This window comes from Astatotilapia calliptera, chromosome 5 (genome assembly GCF_900246225.1).
Source record: "Astatotilapia calliptera chromosome 5, fAstCal1.2, whole genome shotgun sequence".
Taxonomy (NCBI): domain Eukaryota; kingdom Metazoa; phylum Chordata; class Actinopteri; order Cichliformes; family Cichlidae; genus Astatotilapia; species Astatotilapia calliptera.
This window is the reverse complement of record NC_039306.1, coordinates 20,669,458-20,684,795: the sequence shown is the minus strand read 5'-3', so window position 1 is coordinate 20,684,795 and position 15,338 is coordinate 20,669,458. Positions and strand designations below refer to the sequence as shown.

At 37.9% G+C, this 15,338-nt stretch overlaps 3 protein-coding genes across 4 annotated transcripts in view; all 3 read left to right on the top strand.

Annotated features, from left to right (window-relative positions):
• grm2a (glutamate receptor, metabotropic 2a) overlaps positions 1–1,553 on the top strand; it is a 34,089-nt gene extending 32,536 nt beyond the window's left edge. Inside the window, exons 5-6 of the mRNA XM_026167971.1 lie at positions 313–490; positions 1,096–1,553. Of these exons, the coding sequence (XP_026023756.1) occupies positions 313–490; positions 1,096–1,169 (252 nt within the window). The 3' untranslated portion in view covers positions 1,170–1,553. The remainder of the gene's footprint in view (positions 1–312; positions 491–1,095) is intronic.
• Positions 1,554–3,272: 1,719 nt separating this feature from the next.
• Positions 3,273–8,760, top strand: parp3 (poly (ADP-ribose) polymerase family, member 3). 2 transcript variants are annotated; one of them, XM_026167973.1, is made up of 11 exons: positions 3,273–3,605; positions 3,893–4,059; positions 4,175–4,300; positions 4,560–4,742; positions 4,955–5,093; positions 5,911–6,134; positions 6,230–6,385; positions 6,522–6,608; positions 6,690–6,867; positions 6,953–7,096; positions 7,587–8,760. In XM_026167973.1, the coding sequence occupies exons 2-11, from the start codon at positions 3,910–3,912 to the stop codon at positions 7,760–7,762; spliced, it is 1,563 nt and encodes a 520-aa protein (XP_026023758.1). In that variant the 5' UTR covers positions 3,273–3,605; positions 3,893–3,909; the 3' UTR covers positions 7,763–8,760. The 2 variants fall into 2 exon arrangements, with proteins under 2 accessions (XP_026023758.1, XP_026023757.1); XM_026167972.1 differs by having other exon boundaries at positions 3,893–4,095.
• A 721-nt stretch (positions 8,761–9,481) lies between these two features.
• gpr61l (G protein-coupled receptor 61-like) lies at positions 9,482–12,567 on the top strand. The gene is made up of 2 exons (XM_026166412.1): positions 9,482–9,787; positions 10,677–12,567. The coding sequence occupies exon 2, from the start codon at positions 10,729–10,731 to the stop codon at positions 12,031–12,033; it is 1,305 nt and encodes a 434-aa protein (XP_026022197.1). The 5' UTR covers positions 9,482–9,787; positions 10,677–10,728; the 3' UTR covers positions 12,034–12,567.
• The last annotated feature ends 2,771 nt before the right edge of the window (positions 12,568–15,338 follow it).

Genomic DNA, 15,338 nt, shown 5'->3' with positions numbered 1-15,338 from the left:
TCCTCTGTAGCACCTGGCTTTGATTCTGAATTATGAAAGACGTACTTATCATTTCTTTTCTGACTTCAGGGTTTTTTTTGTTCAGAATGAATACTCTTGAGCTGCAAAAACGGTCCTCCATATACAGAGTTAGCAACTTTCAGGCATTTTCAACCACAGGTGTGAAATTAAGAGTAGCACTTATGAGGTATACGGGAATTCCCTCAATGCTTGGCAATCTAGAAATGTGACTTTACGTTTCTCTTACTGTACATATTTTTGTACCTCTGAAATACAACAGTTTGGAGTTTTACCTTTTGTTTCCTCCTCCAGGTACAGACCACTACCATGTGTATCTCGGTCAGTCTCAGTGGGTCGGTGGTACTGGGTTGCCTCTTTGCTCCCAAGATCCACATCATCCTGTTCCAGCCACAGAAGAATGTCAGTACACTCAGGGTGAACACCACCCGCTTCAGTGTAAACACTGGCCCCGGCTCCAGTTTTTCTCAAGGTACCACCCAAGATACAGCAAAACTCGTGAAACTGAAACAAATATTAAATAATAATAATACAATTGATATTATTATGAAAATATTGCTACATGCTTTATCACTGTGTCACACTTGTCTGTCTGACACTGGGAGTTATACATAACCTTTTTCTTTTGTCTTTTTTAAGTCATACATAATAAAAAAAACCCCAAACAAAACCTTTTAAAATACCAAAAATGGCCCCATACAATCCCTGATGGTGCAGACCTGGTGTAGCCAAAAATAAATTAATAAGTTTAATAAGTAAATAAAAAATCCAAGTCTGTTTATTTAGAACATTTCTATAAGATTTGAACAGAATTGTTGTGTGTTGTGTGTTATTATGATAATTAAGTGAAAATACAGTGCTTCAATATACATATCATAAGTAGAAAAAAACCAAGCTGCATTGCATTCCACATCATCCATGAGTTAATTATCATGCTTCACAGGGGCATCTGGGACCCAGGTGCCCCTTTGGGTTAGAGGTAATTTTGGCTTATATCACAAACTGTAACTAGTAGTTACAGTAGTTACACTACACTGCTGACATTACACAAAATATCCTATTTTTTATGTTTTGCAGCAACGGCCTCCAATGTTGTTCCAACAGTGTGTAATGGACGAGAGGTGGTGGACTCCACAACATCCTCTTTGTGAAGATCAGCTGAGTTATATTTTATTTTATTTTTCGCCAAGCATTGTAAACAAAGTTATATAATCACTAGTCCTGAGTCAGGTGTCTCAGATATCGAAGAGGTCACACAGATGATCGTCCTGGCTTTGTTGTCCTCAAAGTGCTGTGAGTACAATGTCCCGATTATTTTCTTTTGTTCTTTTACTCGTAGCATATTTTAAATGAGATGCCAATAAAGTCGCATATAGCCCTTGTTTTTGAGGATTTTACTTGCAACAATGGAGTAAATTATAGTAAATCTGTTAAATGTAATATATACAAGACGTTTTTAATGTAGATTCTGGTGAACCAGTTTGTGCTTTCTTGTAATTTATGTAAATAAAATGTGTTTTTTATTAAAACTGAAATGATTCAAAGTCTGTTCCTTTACACATCATATTGAGATTCATATTGTAGAGGGTAACATATGCAAAAATACATTGCCAATAATCTAAAAATGTGAAATAAACCTTCAATTTTCAGTAGCCAAATCAGTAAAATATACTGTAAATCTGCTGTCATGTTATGTTATAACATGAAATTTTCACCCTTGGCAAGTGCAGGATTTATCTAAATGCAAAACAGAGTACACATATGCAGTGTTTTTGCACTGTGCCTCTCATTTCCCCTAACTCCAGTAATTTATTCACAGGCCTATGCAAAGCACTGATGTGACCAGAAAAACATTTTGGGACTCAGTGTCTTATTTATCTTCACACTTGGACAGAAGAAGCAACCCAGTAATGAATACAAAAGTCAACTTTCACGACTCTTTAAAATAATAGTGTGCAAATCAAACCTCCATCAGCTGGGATCTGAAATCTATGCTGCCCAAATTTTAACAGCTTAAATCTACACCATCTGCCTAGACCAAACAGCCACTGAAATGAGAATTACCTGCACAAATATCATCTGTTGACATGGGATAAAATTCACCAAAGCTGTCTTGGACCCGGCCCATACAGTATCAACGATTTAACACTGCCATCTTGTGTCCACATTTTTTTTTCATTTGTCTTAATTTGACCAACATGCACGCAGCTTTGGGGTTTATCCAAATATAGAACATTTCCATATGAAGGAAGTCAATGAATAATTGCAGTTCTGCTTCAGTAGATCTGCTCACTGGACATCATCAAATTGCTGTTTTTACGTGGGACAGGCCAAACATGCTGTTCCTTACTGTGACAGACAGGCTCGCAATATATCAAGCATATTATCAAGACACAGACACAATTTTGTGGGGGTAATTAATTTTCGGCATTGCCTGATTGTGCAATACAGTTGATTGCAGCAATCCTGTTAAACTCTTGAACTGATAGTCTCACCCTCATGAGGAAAACCACCACTGTAAATGTAGCTCATTCATTTTAGTTCATCATGTTAGGCAGCTTTTAAACAGTCTTTCTGGATTTTTATTAAGTTAAGTTACAACTAAACTGCTTAAGAGACAAAGATTGTCCAATATGTTTGTCTAACCCTTGGACAAACACAAAGGTCACATGGTACCCTGCTGTCTGAACAATCCCTTTATTAGGTTGCTAGAAATAAACATGTAGCATCTCATAGTATCTTATATTATGCATGCGATTAACTTATTAGAGCAGTTGAAAAGTGGCTGATGAGTTTAAACTGTACATTAATAAATTGTCACACACCACCACCACCAATTTTTTTTCTCTGCAACCTATTCACTCCACAATTTTAGCATAAAATATGCATATAAGTTTAAAAAAAATGACTGCAATAATTTTTTTTTATCAAGTTGCAGTAAGTCTAACATGTTCAATCTCACACATTTAATGTCAAAATATACTGAACTGGAAACATCAGGTAATTAATATTTTTGCTTAGCAAGACTGTTTGCTAGAGTTTTTTTTTAAGTTAAGGGAGCTGTGAAAATGATATTATATAGCAATTTGCTACTACATAAAATTCTATGAATATAAAAATATTTAAGCTGATATATAAAATATATTTTCCATGAAAATCCGAAAAAGAAACGCACAGTTGTGAAGCTCCTACTGTTGTTAATCGTGGACCGGATGAAGGGAAAGCAAGGTGATTAATCCTTTGAGAAAGTACCTCTGTTATATTATATAGCTATAGGTAGGGCACAGATAGTCACAGAACTTAAAAGACCAGTTCATTTTGGCCTTGGTCCTCGCTTAATCCACCTGTGAAAGGCACAAACGAGCCTCACACCGGACTCAGCTAGCTAGGTGGCGGTATAGCCGTTTGTCCGCTCCGTTGACTCCAGCAGCAGAAGAGGAGGGCACAACTCAGCTCCAGCACTTCCGTGTTTTGTGAAGTGATTGTAAACTTACAGAAAATTATAGACACTCACTTACAGCCAGTGTTCTGCATTGGTGACGAGGAACATCTTTGAGTCTGCTGTTAGCATCATTTATCGTTACAAGGTGAGTCCCGTACACAGGGAAATTCTTGTTGTTTTTATGATAAATAACAAGGGGCGGAACTGGTCCAGTGTCTGCGCTGCTTCAAAACATATCAAAACTACTGTTGCAGTGTCGGGTGTTGTTTTTACTAATGGCAGATAGTCTGTAATTATCGGTAACGGATGTGTGGGGAGTACTTCGGCTTGTTCTGATGAACAGTCAGAGATGGTTGTATGAGCAGTGCAGGCATGCCGGTGAACTTGTCCAGTCATGATGTCCAGAGACCAAAGTGATAAGTTTGTGTACAGGCCTTTCAGTTAGGACCATGGCACCAAAGAGACGAGCTGCTTCTGCTGCCAAGGCTGGTGGAAAGAAGGTCAAACAAGAGCCTGAAACACCAAAAGCCAAAGATGCCTTTACCTCTGCAAAGGAAGCCCTGCTGGCTGCAGGGCCACAAGTAAAAAGCAACAAGAAGGTAGATGAACACTGTTCATTGTCATCCTGTGGAGAGGTAGGACACGTGAAGTAGGGCTTGTTAGTGCAGGAGCAGAAAGCTGATTTTGATAAATGTTCTCTAATGTCTTCACCAGGTGTATGAGGATTACGACTGCATGCTCAATCAGACAAATATCGGACATAACAACAATAAGTTTTATGTCATCCAAGTTGTTAAAGCAAACAAGAAGTACTATTCATGGAACAGATGGGGCAGAGTGGTGAGTTTGTTCCACTGTTTTTTTAAATGCATTTTGTTCTGTTAATTCATGTACCCACCCACACTATGTGTATATATATTTATACATATATATTTATGTATATATGTGTATAGAGAGAGCGTGAGATAGATAGATAGATAGATTCTTTTTCTAAAGGGCATAGGGGGGAAAAGCAGACATTATTGATTTTTAACCCCTTATTGCTGTGTGTTGACATATTAGCATCACTGTTAGTGCTTCATTTCTAACCTGGTTTCAGGGGGAAGTCGGACAGAGTAAACTTAGTTCGCCCTTTGATAAGGCTGAAAATGCTGTCAAGGACTTTGAGAAGAAGTTTAAGGACAAGACAAAGAACAACTGGAGCGACCGAATGAATTTTGTCTCTCACCCTGGGAAGTACACCTTGATAGAGGTGGATGGAGAGCAAGATGCTGAAATCAAGGTAATTTAAATACCTGATGATTAGGTCAAGGAGCATTGAGTGTGGTTATGAAACCTCAAATTGTTAAAATCACAGTATGAAAAGCAAAGTCTCTAAAAAAAAAAAAAAAAAAATAATACAAATTCTTCAACTGCGTCTCTAATATTTTAGACTTTTGACACTCTGTATGAGCTTTAGGAGAATCTCCCTGTGCCTTCTCTTGGACATTGCAGGTAGACTGTGTTGATGGCAAGCCAGCCCAGGTTGCAAAGAACGCCCTACCTTGTACCCTCGATGAAGCTACACAGAGCCTCATTAAGCTCATTTTCAGCAATGACATGTTCAAGGAGGCGATGGAATGTATGAACCTAGGTGGGTGTGTCTCACTTGTCAATGTTTTCACACGACAGATCCAGTCTGCAAACACTCTTTGTATTTAAAATACCAGTTGTGTAATGTACCTGTGAAGCTGAAATGGGTGCAGACTTTAAAAATACTCCTGTATATTAAGCCTAACTTGTATTTCTAAGAACTGTAGGAAACAATAAAGAATGCGATGTAAATGATTAAACATTGTTACAAACAAAGGGTAAAGTCTACATCTGCATATCTTCCCTCATCTCAGCATTTTGGACATATATGATTAATGTTCTGGGCTTTGCTAGCTGCAGTAGGCAGAAAGCTAGAAAAGGCAAAAATGAAGAGATAAAACAGTAAAAGCAATCCCAGGCTTAAAACTCGATAGGCTTCTCTCTGCACCTTTGTCCCCTTTGTGCATCCGTACATGTTTCATAGCTCTAAAAGTAAGTGAGTGCTGGCTTCACACATTATTATGCTTAACCCACTGCACCTCCATAACTTGTTTCCTGTGAAGACTTAATAGTAACTATCTGATTTGGTCTGAAAGGTTGCGTGGTTTACGAGAGTGTCCTGTTTTGACTATGCTTTTCTAAACCCTGAAATCAAAAGAAGTCAAAAGAAGGATCAATTGTGTAGCTTCCTCTATGAGCACACTAATCATCTGAAAACAACCTAACCTTACATTTTTGTTTCTAATTTGGAAACCTTTTAAATTGCACTAAAAACACTTGTCAAAAAGTGTTTTTAGTGCAATCCTGGGCACAAAAATTATGAAAACATGCAATGATCTGCTTGAGAATTGTGTTTTTTGTATGTGGTTATTACGCAGACATCAAAAAGATGCCTTTGGGCAAGCTCAGCAAGGTCCAGATTGCAAAAGGCTTTGAGGTTTTGGAGGAGATTGAAGCTGCTATGAATCAAAAAAGTGGAAAAGGACGTCTAGAAGAGCTTTCCTCAAAATTCTACACCACAATCCCACATAACTTTGGCAGGAACAGACCGCCTACTATTAATGACAAAGAGATTGTGGAGAAGAAAAAAGAGATGCTCTTGGTAAGATTTTCTGGTTCATAAATTAGGAGAAGCTTTGTCTCGCTGTGCTGTGTTCTCATTCCTAAAGTCTGTTCCCTGTTGTGTGTTTTTTACAGGTGTTGGCTGACATTGAGCTTGCCCAGACTCTGAAGTCAGAGACTGAGAAGGCTCAAGAAGACATGATACAGACGGTTCCTCACCCTATAGACCAAGACTACAATTCTCTCAAATGCAAGCTGACTCTGATGGAAAAGAACACAGAAATGTTCAAGGTACTGTCTCTTACGTGACTAAGTCTTATAAATACAAAGGTTTTGGACTGCTGCTTATCTCAGATCTGCTATTCATGTTGTTTTATACAATAGTAGCAGTTGTGTTATTTCCCTCTTTGTGTTTTCACATTTGAAGATCATAGAAAATTACCTGAAAGCGACTTCAGGTGACTATTACAAACCAAAAATTCTCAATGTTTGGGAAGTCGATCGAGAGACAGAGGTAGGCACTACAGCCAGTTTTATTAAGTCAAACACAGAAAACGGGCGTCCTCTGACCGAAAGCACATGTTCCGCATTGCAGGGGCAGCGCTTTAATGAGAACGATAATCTGGAGAATCGGCGTCTGCTGTGGCATGGTACAAACATAGCAGTGGTTGCAGCTATCCTGAAGAGTGGTCTGAGGATAATGCCCCATTCGGGAGGCCGTGTCGGTTGTGGTATCTATTTTGCCTCTGAAAACAGCAAGTCTGCATGTTACGGTAAGGCTAGAAGCAAGAAACAAGACAATTTTGGGTCTTTATTGGAGTCATAACATTGTACTTTTCACTTTCTGTCCATTTTCAGTGCGCCCTTCCAAAAATACAGGAGTGATGTTTCTCAGCGAGGTCGCCCTTGGCAAAGAGCATACCATTACCAGAGACAATTGTTCCTTGAGGACGCCTCCGGCCGGGTATGATAGTGTGGTGGCACGAGGCATGGTCGAACCAGGTGCAGTACTTTTTACGTTTTGTACGGTAAAATAATACCTTTTTATAAAGAAATATACAATGTCACAAAGTAAACTATCAGCATATTGAGAGATCTGCGTGCCTTTTGTCCTTGAAATTGTTTGGCAGTTTGGATGAAGTTTAATTTCTACTGGTAACTCATGACAAATTCATTAAAAGAAACTTGCTATTCATGTTATCAGATTGTGTCAGTTTCCCCCAAATGAATAAAAATATAAACATTTGAAAATCAGAGTGGCAGTAGCTTTTCTGTGTGCAGCTTACATGATCTCTCTGTGCTCGCTGCCTTACCTCCGGCCCAAAGACATGCATGTTAGGTGAAATGGTGACCCTAAATAGGCTGCAGGTGTTCATGTAAGCACCTTGTGGCCCGTAGTGCACTTTGAATGATAAATTAGTCCGGAAAAGTGCAATATGAATGCCACCTCCTGTCAATTTTGTTATATCACTTTGTGATTCTTTGATTTCAGATCCGTCCAAGGATATCTTCATCACCCAGGAGGGTAAGAAGGTTGCTGTGCCTCAGGGTAAGCCAATAAAGCAACCCCAGTTTTCTGATAGTCACTTCAGCAACAGTGAATATCTCATCTACAAAGAGAGTCAGTGCCGCCTTCGCTACCTGCTGGAGCTAAATATGTATGGCTAATTCTAACCAAAGAAAAATGAAGGTCCTTTTGTTTGTTTCTTGGTGATGGACTTCCTACAGTCCTTCTGATAAGGCTATGGTCTAATGCAGTGAATGTGGATCTGTTCATTTTAGATGCACTTTTCTGTGCCTTACGCTTATGTTTGTGTAGTTTGCAAGTTTTTATACATACTTTAAAAAATGTAAAGCTAATATACAATGCATGGTGGTCTTTGCACATTTTTGTTTTTGAATTGAATTAGTGGTTTTCAAACTGGAGGGCTGGACTACGATGTGAAAAATGTAAAGTGAAAACTGATTTCAATTCATGTGATTTTGTTTTTTCTTTTTTAAGAAAAAACAGTAATGTTCAAGTTTTTAGTTGTTGAGAAGCAGTGGATGACTTCTTACAGCTAATGAGGTGGAGCCTGCCATTTTGAGAACCATTGAATTACATATTGAACCTCACCTTCTGTTTGGCGTCTCAGTTCTGTTTCTATAGGGTTTACATATTTGCATACGCATCATTTTGTCTAAGTGACAACGAAGGACACAGTTCTGTGCATAAGAAAGAAAGGGTCTTGAATGTGCACTTATATATGCATTTTGAGTAGTGATAAATTAAGTTAAACTGGTGTGGGAAAGAGGCATAAATGGTACCTATACAAAGACATATTTATGAAAATGTAAAATGCAAATTCTTAGGTAACATTGAAGAACTGTTACAAATGTAAGAAGGCTTCAAGGAGTTTTCTGCTTTGGAAGCCAGTCCCACTATGCCTTATTGGTTTATTCCAAATACAACCACATGGTGTCATTAATGAGAAACTCCATTTTAGATTAAAAAAATGTTTGTAGTAATGCACTATGACATTACGTGAATATAGAATATACTGAAGTGCCCCTGCAACATCTCTTATTATGAAGGCAATTAGTTAAAATGATGCCATAATGGTAATGCACTGACTGTGATTGTAAACAAGTAATCCATAAATAAAGAATAAATCATCTAAAATGTTTACTGGTTGTTTGGATATCTTCTCTTTCGAATTCATAATGTTTCTCATATAATGCTGTGTTTATGTGTTATGTAGAGTGCTTAACACATTTATTAGTCCACCACCCAATGTAATGATTAATCCACCAGCATGTGCAGACTCTTTAATCGGAGTAATATTTTTAATGCTAAAGTAAAGTTATTGTTATTATCTGTGAATTTATCCAAAAATGTATCATCTTACAGAAAAGTGGAAAATGTAGTATAGAATATTGGTGAAGATTAAGATGTTTTCTCTTGTGTGTATTTGTGGTTTCCTTTTTTAATAACAGGTGGTTTAATGATTTTTTTAAGCACTGTATTGCAAAGGGTTTAAAGGACTCATTTTGCAAGATACTAGCTCACATTGTGCTTGCTGCAAACACTGCTTATCATTTATTTATTAATGTTTAGGAAAGTTCGTATTATGTGAGTGGTGTTCTCTACAGGTATACTATAATCCAGCTCAATGAAACATATAATTTAAGATGTAGATGACCTAAGATCCAGTAAATTGAAAATATTTAAAGTCAAATAGATGTAAAAAGAAAACCGTTGCAGTGCCAACGTAAGCTACATTAAAAACAGAAATAAATCTTTGAACTGGTGGCTGTTAGGACCCAGGAGAGACTGGGCTCTGGAGGAAGACAGAGGAGTGTGTGTCCGCTTGAAAAAACAAAAAACACATCACTCACACAATCACACAATACAATGTGTGACAGTCACCGCCATACACAGCATCAAACAGCAATTGGGGTGTTACTAGAGGAAGGGAGAAGGAAGAGAAGAAGCATCATTTAAAAATGGAAAGCCGTCATGGAATTGGGAATATACCTGTCTAGCAGCTCTGAAACTCTCCTCTTAAACTTTTCATGTGGTATTAACAAGAACAACAAAAAAGCTGGGACTGCATAAACAATATGTGGGATTTAAGCTATAGTGGTGTCAGCACTGACACTTGGTTAACCTATTCAGATTTAACTATGGTGTAGAAACAGAGTGGTTCATGGGTAAGTTATTTCAGTTTGATCTCATTTTTCAGTGCTCTATTTGTTTCTTTATTAAGCAAACAAAAATACAAAAGGGAGTCAATAAATATATTTTCCCCACAATAATGTATGAAGGCACAGAAATTTTTGAAAGTGTACCATTGCAATCTATTTCAGTATCTAGTAGTGGTACTAGTGTGTTCCTACAGCAGGTCTAAAGTAATAACTTGTACTTGTCTACATTTTACTATAACAATGGGTTTATAATTTCAGTTACTTTTATTAGTGTGTCTACCAAAATCTACCAAAATTTGTTCAGTCACAGTTGTGATTATAATAACTTCTACATCACATCATCTCCTCGTAATTGATCCTGACATTGTAAATACAACAAAAGGAGTCAATAATTCCTTCCTGATGAAAACAAAATGCCGTGTGAACAAAGGTTTATCAGATTGCAGTTAGATCTAAATCAGTCTGTAAAACCACTTAGAGTACTGGCTGTTAATGGATTAGACTTTTTAAAGAGAAACAACTCTCCTCACAACTCTTTAATTTAACAGCAGTTTAGTAAGCTGACTGAACGTTGTATAACCATTGTTTTTACTCTAAACGTTTCAAAGTTTACCCATCAATATGTTTACACCAGCTGCTATTATTCTTATGACCTTTTAACAAGTCACAGTGAGGAATTAAATGACTGTGGTAATTTAATTGCAATATATTTCTCAATTAATTCATATTAAATAAAATTGCAAGACATTCTATGGACAGAGGCGATCACATACACAGAGATAAAAAGCATACCTTTTTAATAGATACATAAATACGCTTGTAAAGTCTGCTTTTAAACTACTTTAAAATGTTTATAGATGTTTTATGAGAGTTTTTCCATTTCCTTTCAACACAGATCCACATATCAAGAAATCTGAGATAAAAATGGAGGAAGCTGCGATTTAATAATGGCTGACAAGACCAGGTCCATGTTAGCCTCTGTGGCAAATCATTCTGTTCTGAATCTTACAACTGCCCTGTGGGAACCCAATCCTACCGTTCCTGCTGATGTGGGTGTTGTCACAAGCTCTCAGTCACAGATCAAAGATCTTTTCGGTTTGTTCTGCATGGTTACCCTCAACCTCATTGCTTTGTTGGCCAACACTGGTGTGATGGTGGCGATTGCTCGTGCGCCTCACCTTAAGAGGTTTGCCTTTGTGTGCCACCTGTGTGCAGTTGACTTGTTGTGTGCCATCCTCCTGATGCCTCTGGGGATCATATCCAGCTCGCCGTTCTTTGGAACTGTTGTGTTCACTGTTCTGGAGTGTCAGGTTTACATCTTTCTTAATGTTTTCCTCATTTGTCTGTCCATTCTCACCATCACAGCCATCAGTGTAGAACGTTACTTCTATATTGTACACCCAATGCGTTATGAAGTCAAGATGACCATCAATCTTGCTATTGGTGTCATGTTACTGATCTGGGTTAAGTCAGTCCTCTTGGCTATTGTCACACTGTTTGGATGGCCAGCTTACGGACCTCAGAGCTCGATTGCAGCGGCTCACTGCTCTCTTCACGCGAGCCACAGTCGCCTAAGAGGAGTATTTGCAGTGCTATTTAGTGTGGTTTGTTTCATGGCTCCAGCAGTGGTTATCTTTGCTGTTTACTGTGCTGTGTACAAGGTGGCTCGTTCTGCAGCCCTGCAGCAAGCCCCTGCAGTAACAACATGGGCAAATGCAAGCCCTGCCAAGGATCGCTCTGACTCCATCAACAGCCAGACTACCATGATCACTACCACCCGTACTCTGCCACAAAGACTTTCTCCAGAGAGGGCATTCAGTGGAGGCAAAGCTGCACTGACTTTGGTATTCATCGTAGGCCAGTTCCTGGTTTGTTGGTTGCCCTACTTCATCTTCCACCTGCAGATGTCTCTGACTGGTTCCATGCAGAGCCCTGGGGACTTGGAGGAAGCTGTCACCTGGCTGGCCTACTCCTCATTTGCTGTCAACCCATTCTTCTACGGCCTGTTGAACAGACAGATCAGAGAGGAGCTGGTAAAGTTTAGACGTTGCTGCCTTACACAGCCTTTGGAGTTTGGGGCATCAAGCCAAGAGGGTTCGTTTCAGGAAAACTTCCTGCAGTTCATTCAAAGAACCACTAGTACAACTGAAACTCGATCCAACTGTGCCAACTCCAGTCCCCAACCATCCACTACCCATACTGTGGATCAAGTAAATAAGATACCTGGACAAATACCAGAGGAGCATGCTTAAACAATGATGAGCAGAAGTTGTGTACTGCAGAGCTAATATGTAGTCACTGTAGCTGTTCTTTGTTTTTGCAAGACATTTGATCTTAATCAATATGTTTCTGTCTGTGCTGGGGAAAAGCAGGCCACTTTTGAAGGAATAAGTGATGGTGGACAAAATCCAGTGGCCTCTATAAACAGAAGGAACAGTTACAATAATGCTTTTAACATACATATGGACATTGACAGTATTGTTTTAAGATAGTATTGGAAAAAATCTGTTCAAGTACAAATATAATGTTTAGGATATTTTATCTTTTAATTATGATAAGTTTTCTATTTAGGTCAAGGGACTGTGGTTGTACTGTAACCGGAAATATTGAAATGATGATCTATTCTCCAACGTAATTTAACCTTTCTCTGATTTCTCAGATTTTAACAGTGTTTGTGGTAATTTTCTATATGTTTATAAATGTAAATCTGGAATGAATGTAAATCTGGAATACTGCAATAATAAGGTCTTGAGAGTTGGTTCCCGGTTTCCTCTCAATAACAAGTATATTATATATCTCAATAATAATGTATATTTAAATGCTATTTTTGTGTTGATATTTTTAAAGTGCTACATGTTTCCAAGCTGTGGGCCTTTCTATTTAATATTCAGGAGCTTGTGGTTATCATATATGACCAAATAATCCCGTAGAAGTGCCAATGCTCTCTGTGTTCAGAGGTCAAATGAACCTGAGGGCTAATACCTTTGAGTTCTTCTGTGCAACAGATATGCTGATGGATCATGGGCATCAGCTGGCTCTGTCGTCGTGGAAATTGAGTGACTGGAGGTGACTCGCACAGCACCAGCTACCTTTCAGCTGGATGTATACTTAAGAATCAGATCCTGATTGGAGTTTGCTAATTCACATTTAAAAGGTCTGGAAGTTCAGATACGGATCATTAACATGCAAAGAAAGACTGAAGGTAGGTCACAGAAGTCCCTGCAAATAAGGGCTACTATAATAGTGACATAGGTATGGTGAGGAAACGATAGTGAATTTACAATGGAAATCATTACTGGGCAATGATTATGCTCTGAGAGTGGTGACAAAGTGCTATTTTATGACCCCTGCTGTTTGTGTTAGTCTTTCACAAACAGGGAAAAAGACAGAATAGTGTGGTTACAGCAAATAACGGCTAACACCATTTCACTTGCTGTACTATACACGATGCACCACTCTTACCTTACTGTAGCTGTATATTTAATCCCTGGGTAAATGCCGTGGTAGCTTTTTTTATTTTATTTTTAATGATGCAGAAGCACACAAGGGAGCATAAAGGACTCTATTATTCAAATGTACAGTTTTGAGATTATAATAATAATACGCACAATTTAGGACTCACACACATCAATCAAGAGATTAATAGTAGGACACACAGTAAAACATTGATGCAAAAATAAATTGTGTAAATGCTGATGTCTTTGGGGATAATGTAAACCACCGATTACTGTACATTTTTACTGTGACCTCAGTATTTTCTCATGACAAGCACAAAATCTTTACGCTCGAATCATTAATTAATAAGTTGTTGTTATTCTGCTTTTTTTTTTTTCCAGTTAGGCTGTTTTCAGCCTTTGTTGTTGTAATGTTTCCAGTGTTTGTGTGTGTTTGCCTTGAGGACAGCTGGTAAAATTTTGATTACACCAGTTTTTCATAATCAAAGCATTGGATTTTTTTTTCATAAATAAAGAAAAAAGAATAGAAGGTGCATTTATAGTTTACATAGCTTAATAAACTCTTTTGAGAATACAGTAGCACCAATTTAAAAAGGCAAAGCTTCATCACATCACAGCATCACAGCACTGTGTTATAAATTTTACAGTAACAAATTTTACTTGTAAATTACAGTAAACATACCATAAATTAATGAGAATGCTGCTGGAAGTAAACGTGGATGTACACTCTGAAGATCTTAATACTAGCAATCCTATAATACAGTCTTATACTTTAATGGGGAATTTTCTTACCGTGCACAGTCTGGATCACCATCATATCATTTCTCACGACCACACACACACATACACACACAGCTGGTGTGGAAACAGCTTTGAAATGTACGAGTATTTCTTTTACAGTAACAGGAAAAAAGGTCAGACAGAAGTCTGACCTCTCTCTTCAAATCTGACAGAGCTGTGGGGAGTATAAAACAGCAGCGGGTTATTGGTGTTGGGTGCTTTTGTGCCTGTTTGCTGATGTTCATATTATGTGTGGATCTACCACCCTTTGAATCTGAAAATGTAATTCTAGAGGTTCAAGACCTGTCAATAGTTTATATCTGCGCAGATAGAGGAAATTGAAGGATGGGGTGGGGGAAGAAAAGCTCGTTTTAAGATATTTGTTGAGTGTTATCTCATCCGGCTGAATAGTGGCAAAGGAAAGAACACTCACTTTGACACACACATTTCAAAGGCCTGATCTGGAACAAACTGATCACAGACAACACAGACGTATGCACTCTTTGATGTTTTTATTTTGCAGCTGGCGTGAAAATAAAAAATCCAGTCATGAAGATTTGAGGTATTTCAAATCACAGTGTGCCTGCCTCCTTAACAGATCTTCAGGCAATTCATCTGGGCCTGTGAGCTACAGACAGAGGACATAGTGAAATACAGCTATGATGAATGCTGTGAAGAATTCTAGCTCAACACAAATCATGACCTAGACTGTTGTTTTCAGGTTTTATTTTGTACAGTTTTAATACATTTTCAGAAAATAATAATAGAAACACACAATACTATAAGTCATACCACTATGGCCTGGGCTTTGCTATTAGTTTTATTTAATATTATGTTTTCATTTATTGTTTTCCATATGCACACAGAACCTAATCTGGGTAAAGTACACTTGATATTTTAATTCTGGTTGGGTGTTTTAGCAGTATACCCAACCAAGTACTTGTGCAGTGCTTATGCTATCTTTTCAAACTGTAAGTATACACTGCTTTACTGTGATTTTCCTCTTAATTTTTACTGATGATATGACTTTGATTAAAATGATAATTTTATAAGCTAGATTAAACTATGTAAGCAACTTTTAATAATAAGTGAATCTACTGACTGTGAACACAATCATATAACACAGTCTTCCAGGGGCTTTTCATCACAGTGGTTGCCAAACACTATTAATCATCAGCTAATCAGATCCTGCCAACACTACCACAGTACTGCATCCCAAGCATGTGGGGAAAAAGAGCAATTTAAGCATGTGTGAGTGGAATAGCTGCTTTATGTAACAGGGATGTATTAAAAAAAATGCAATGAAGAACCTTGACCAACAG

What these genes read in the sequence shown, in the direction of transcription:
- parp3 (XM_026167972.1), top strand. Translation starts at nt 3,910, where the DNA reads ATGGCACCAAAGAGACGAGCTGCTTCTGCTGCCAAGGCTGGTGGAAAG. An exon ending in GGAACAGATGGGGCAGAGTG is followed by an intron (nt 4,301 to 4,559) that starts GTGAGTTTGTTC and finishes ACCTGGTTTCAG; the next exon opens with GGGGAAGTCGGACAGAGTAA. An exon ending in GATGGAATGTATGAACCTAG is followed by an intron (nt 5,094 to 5,910) that starts GTGGGTGTGTCT and finishes GTTATTACGCAG; the next exon opens with ACATCAAAAAGATGCCTTTG.
- gpr61l (XM_026166412.1), top strand. Translation starts at nt 10,729, where the DNA reads ATGGCTGACAAGACCAGGTCCATGTTAGCCTCTGTGGCAAATCATTCT.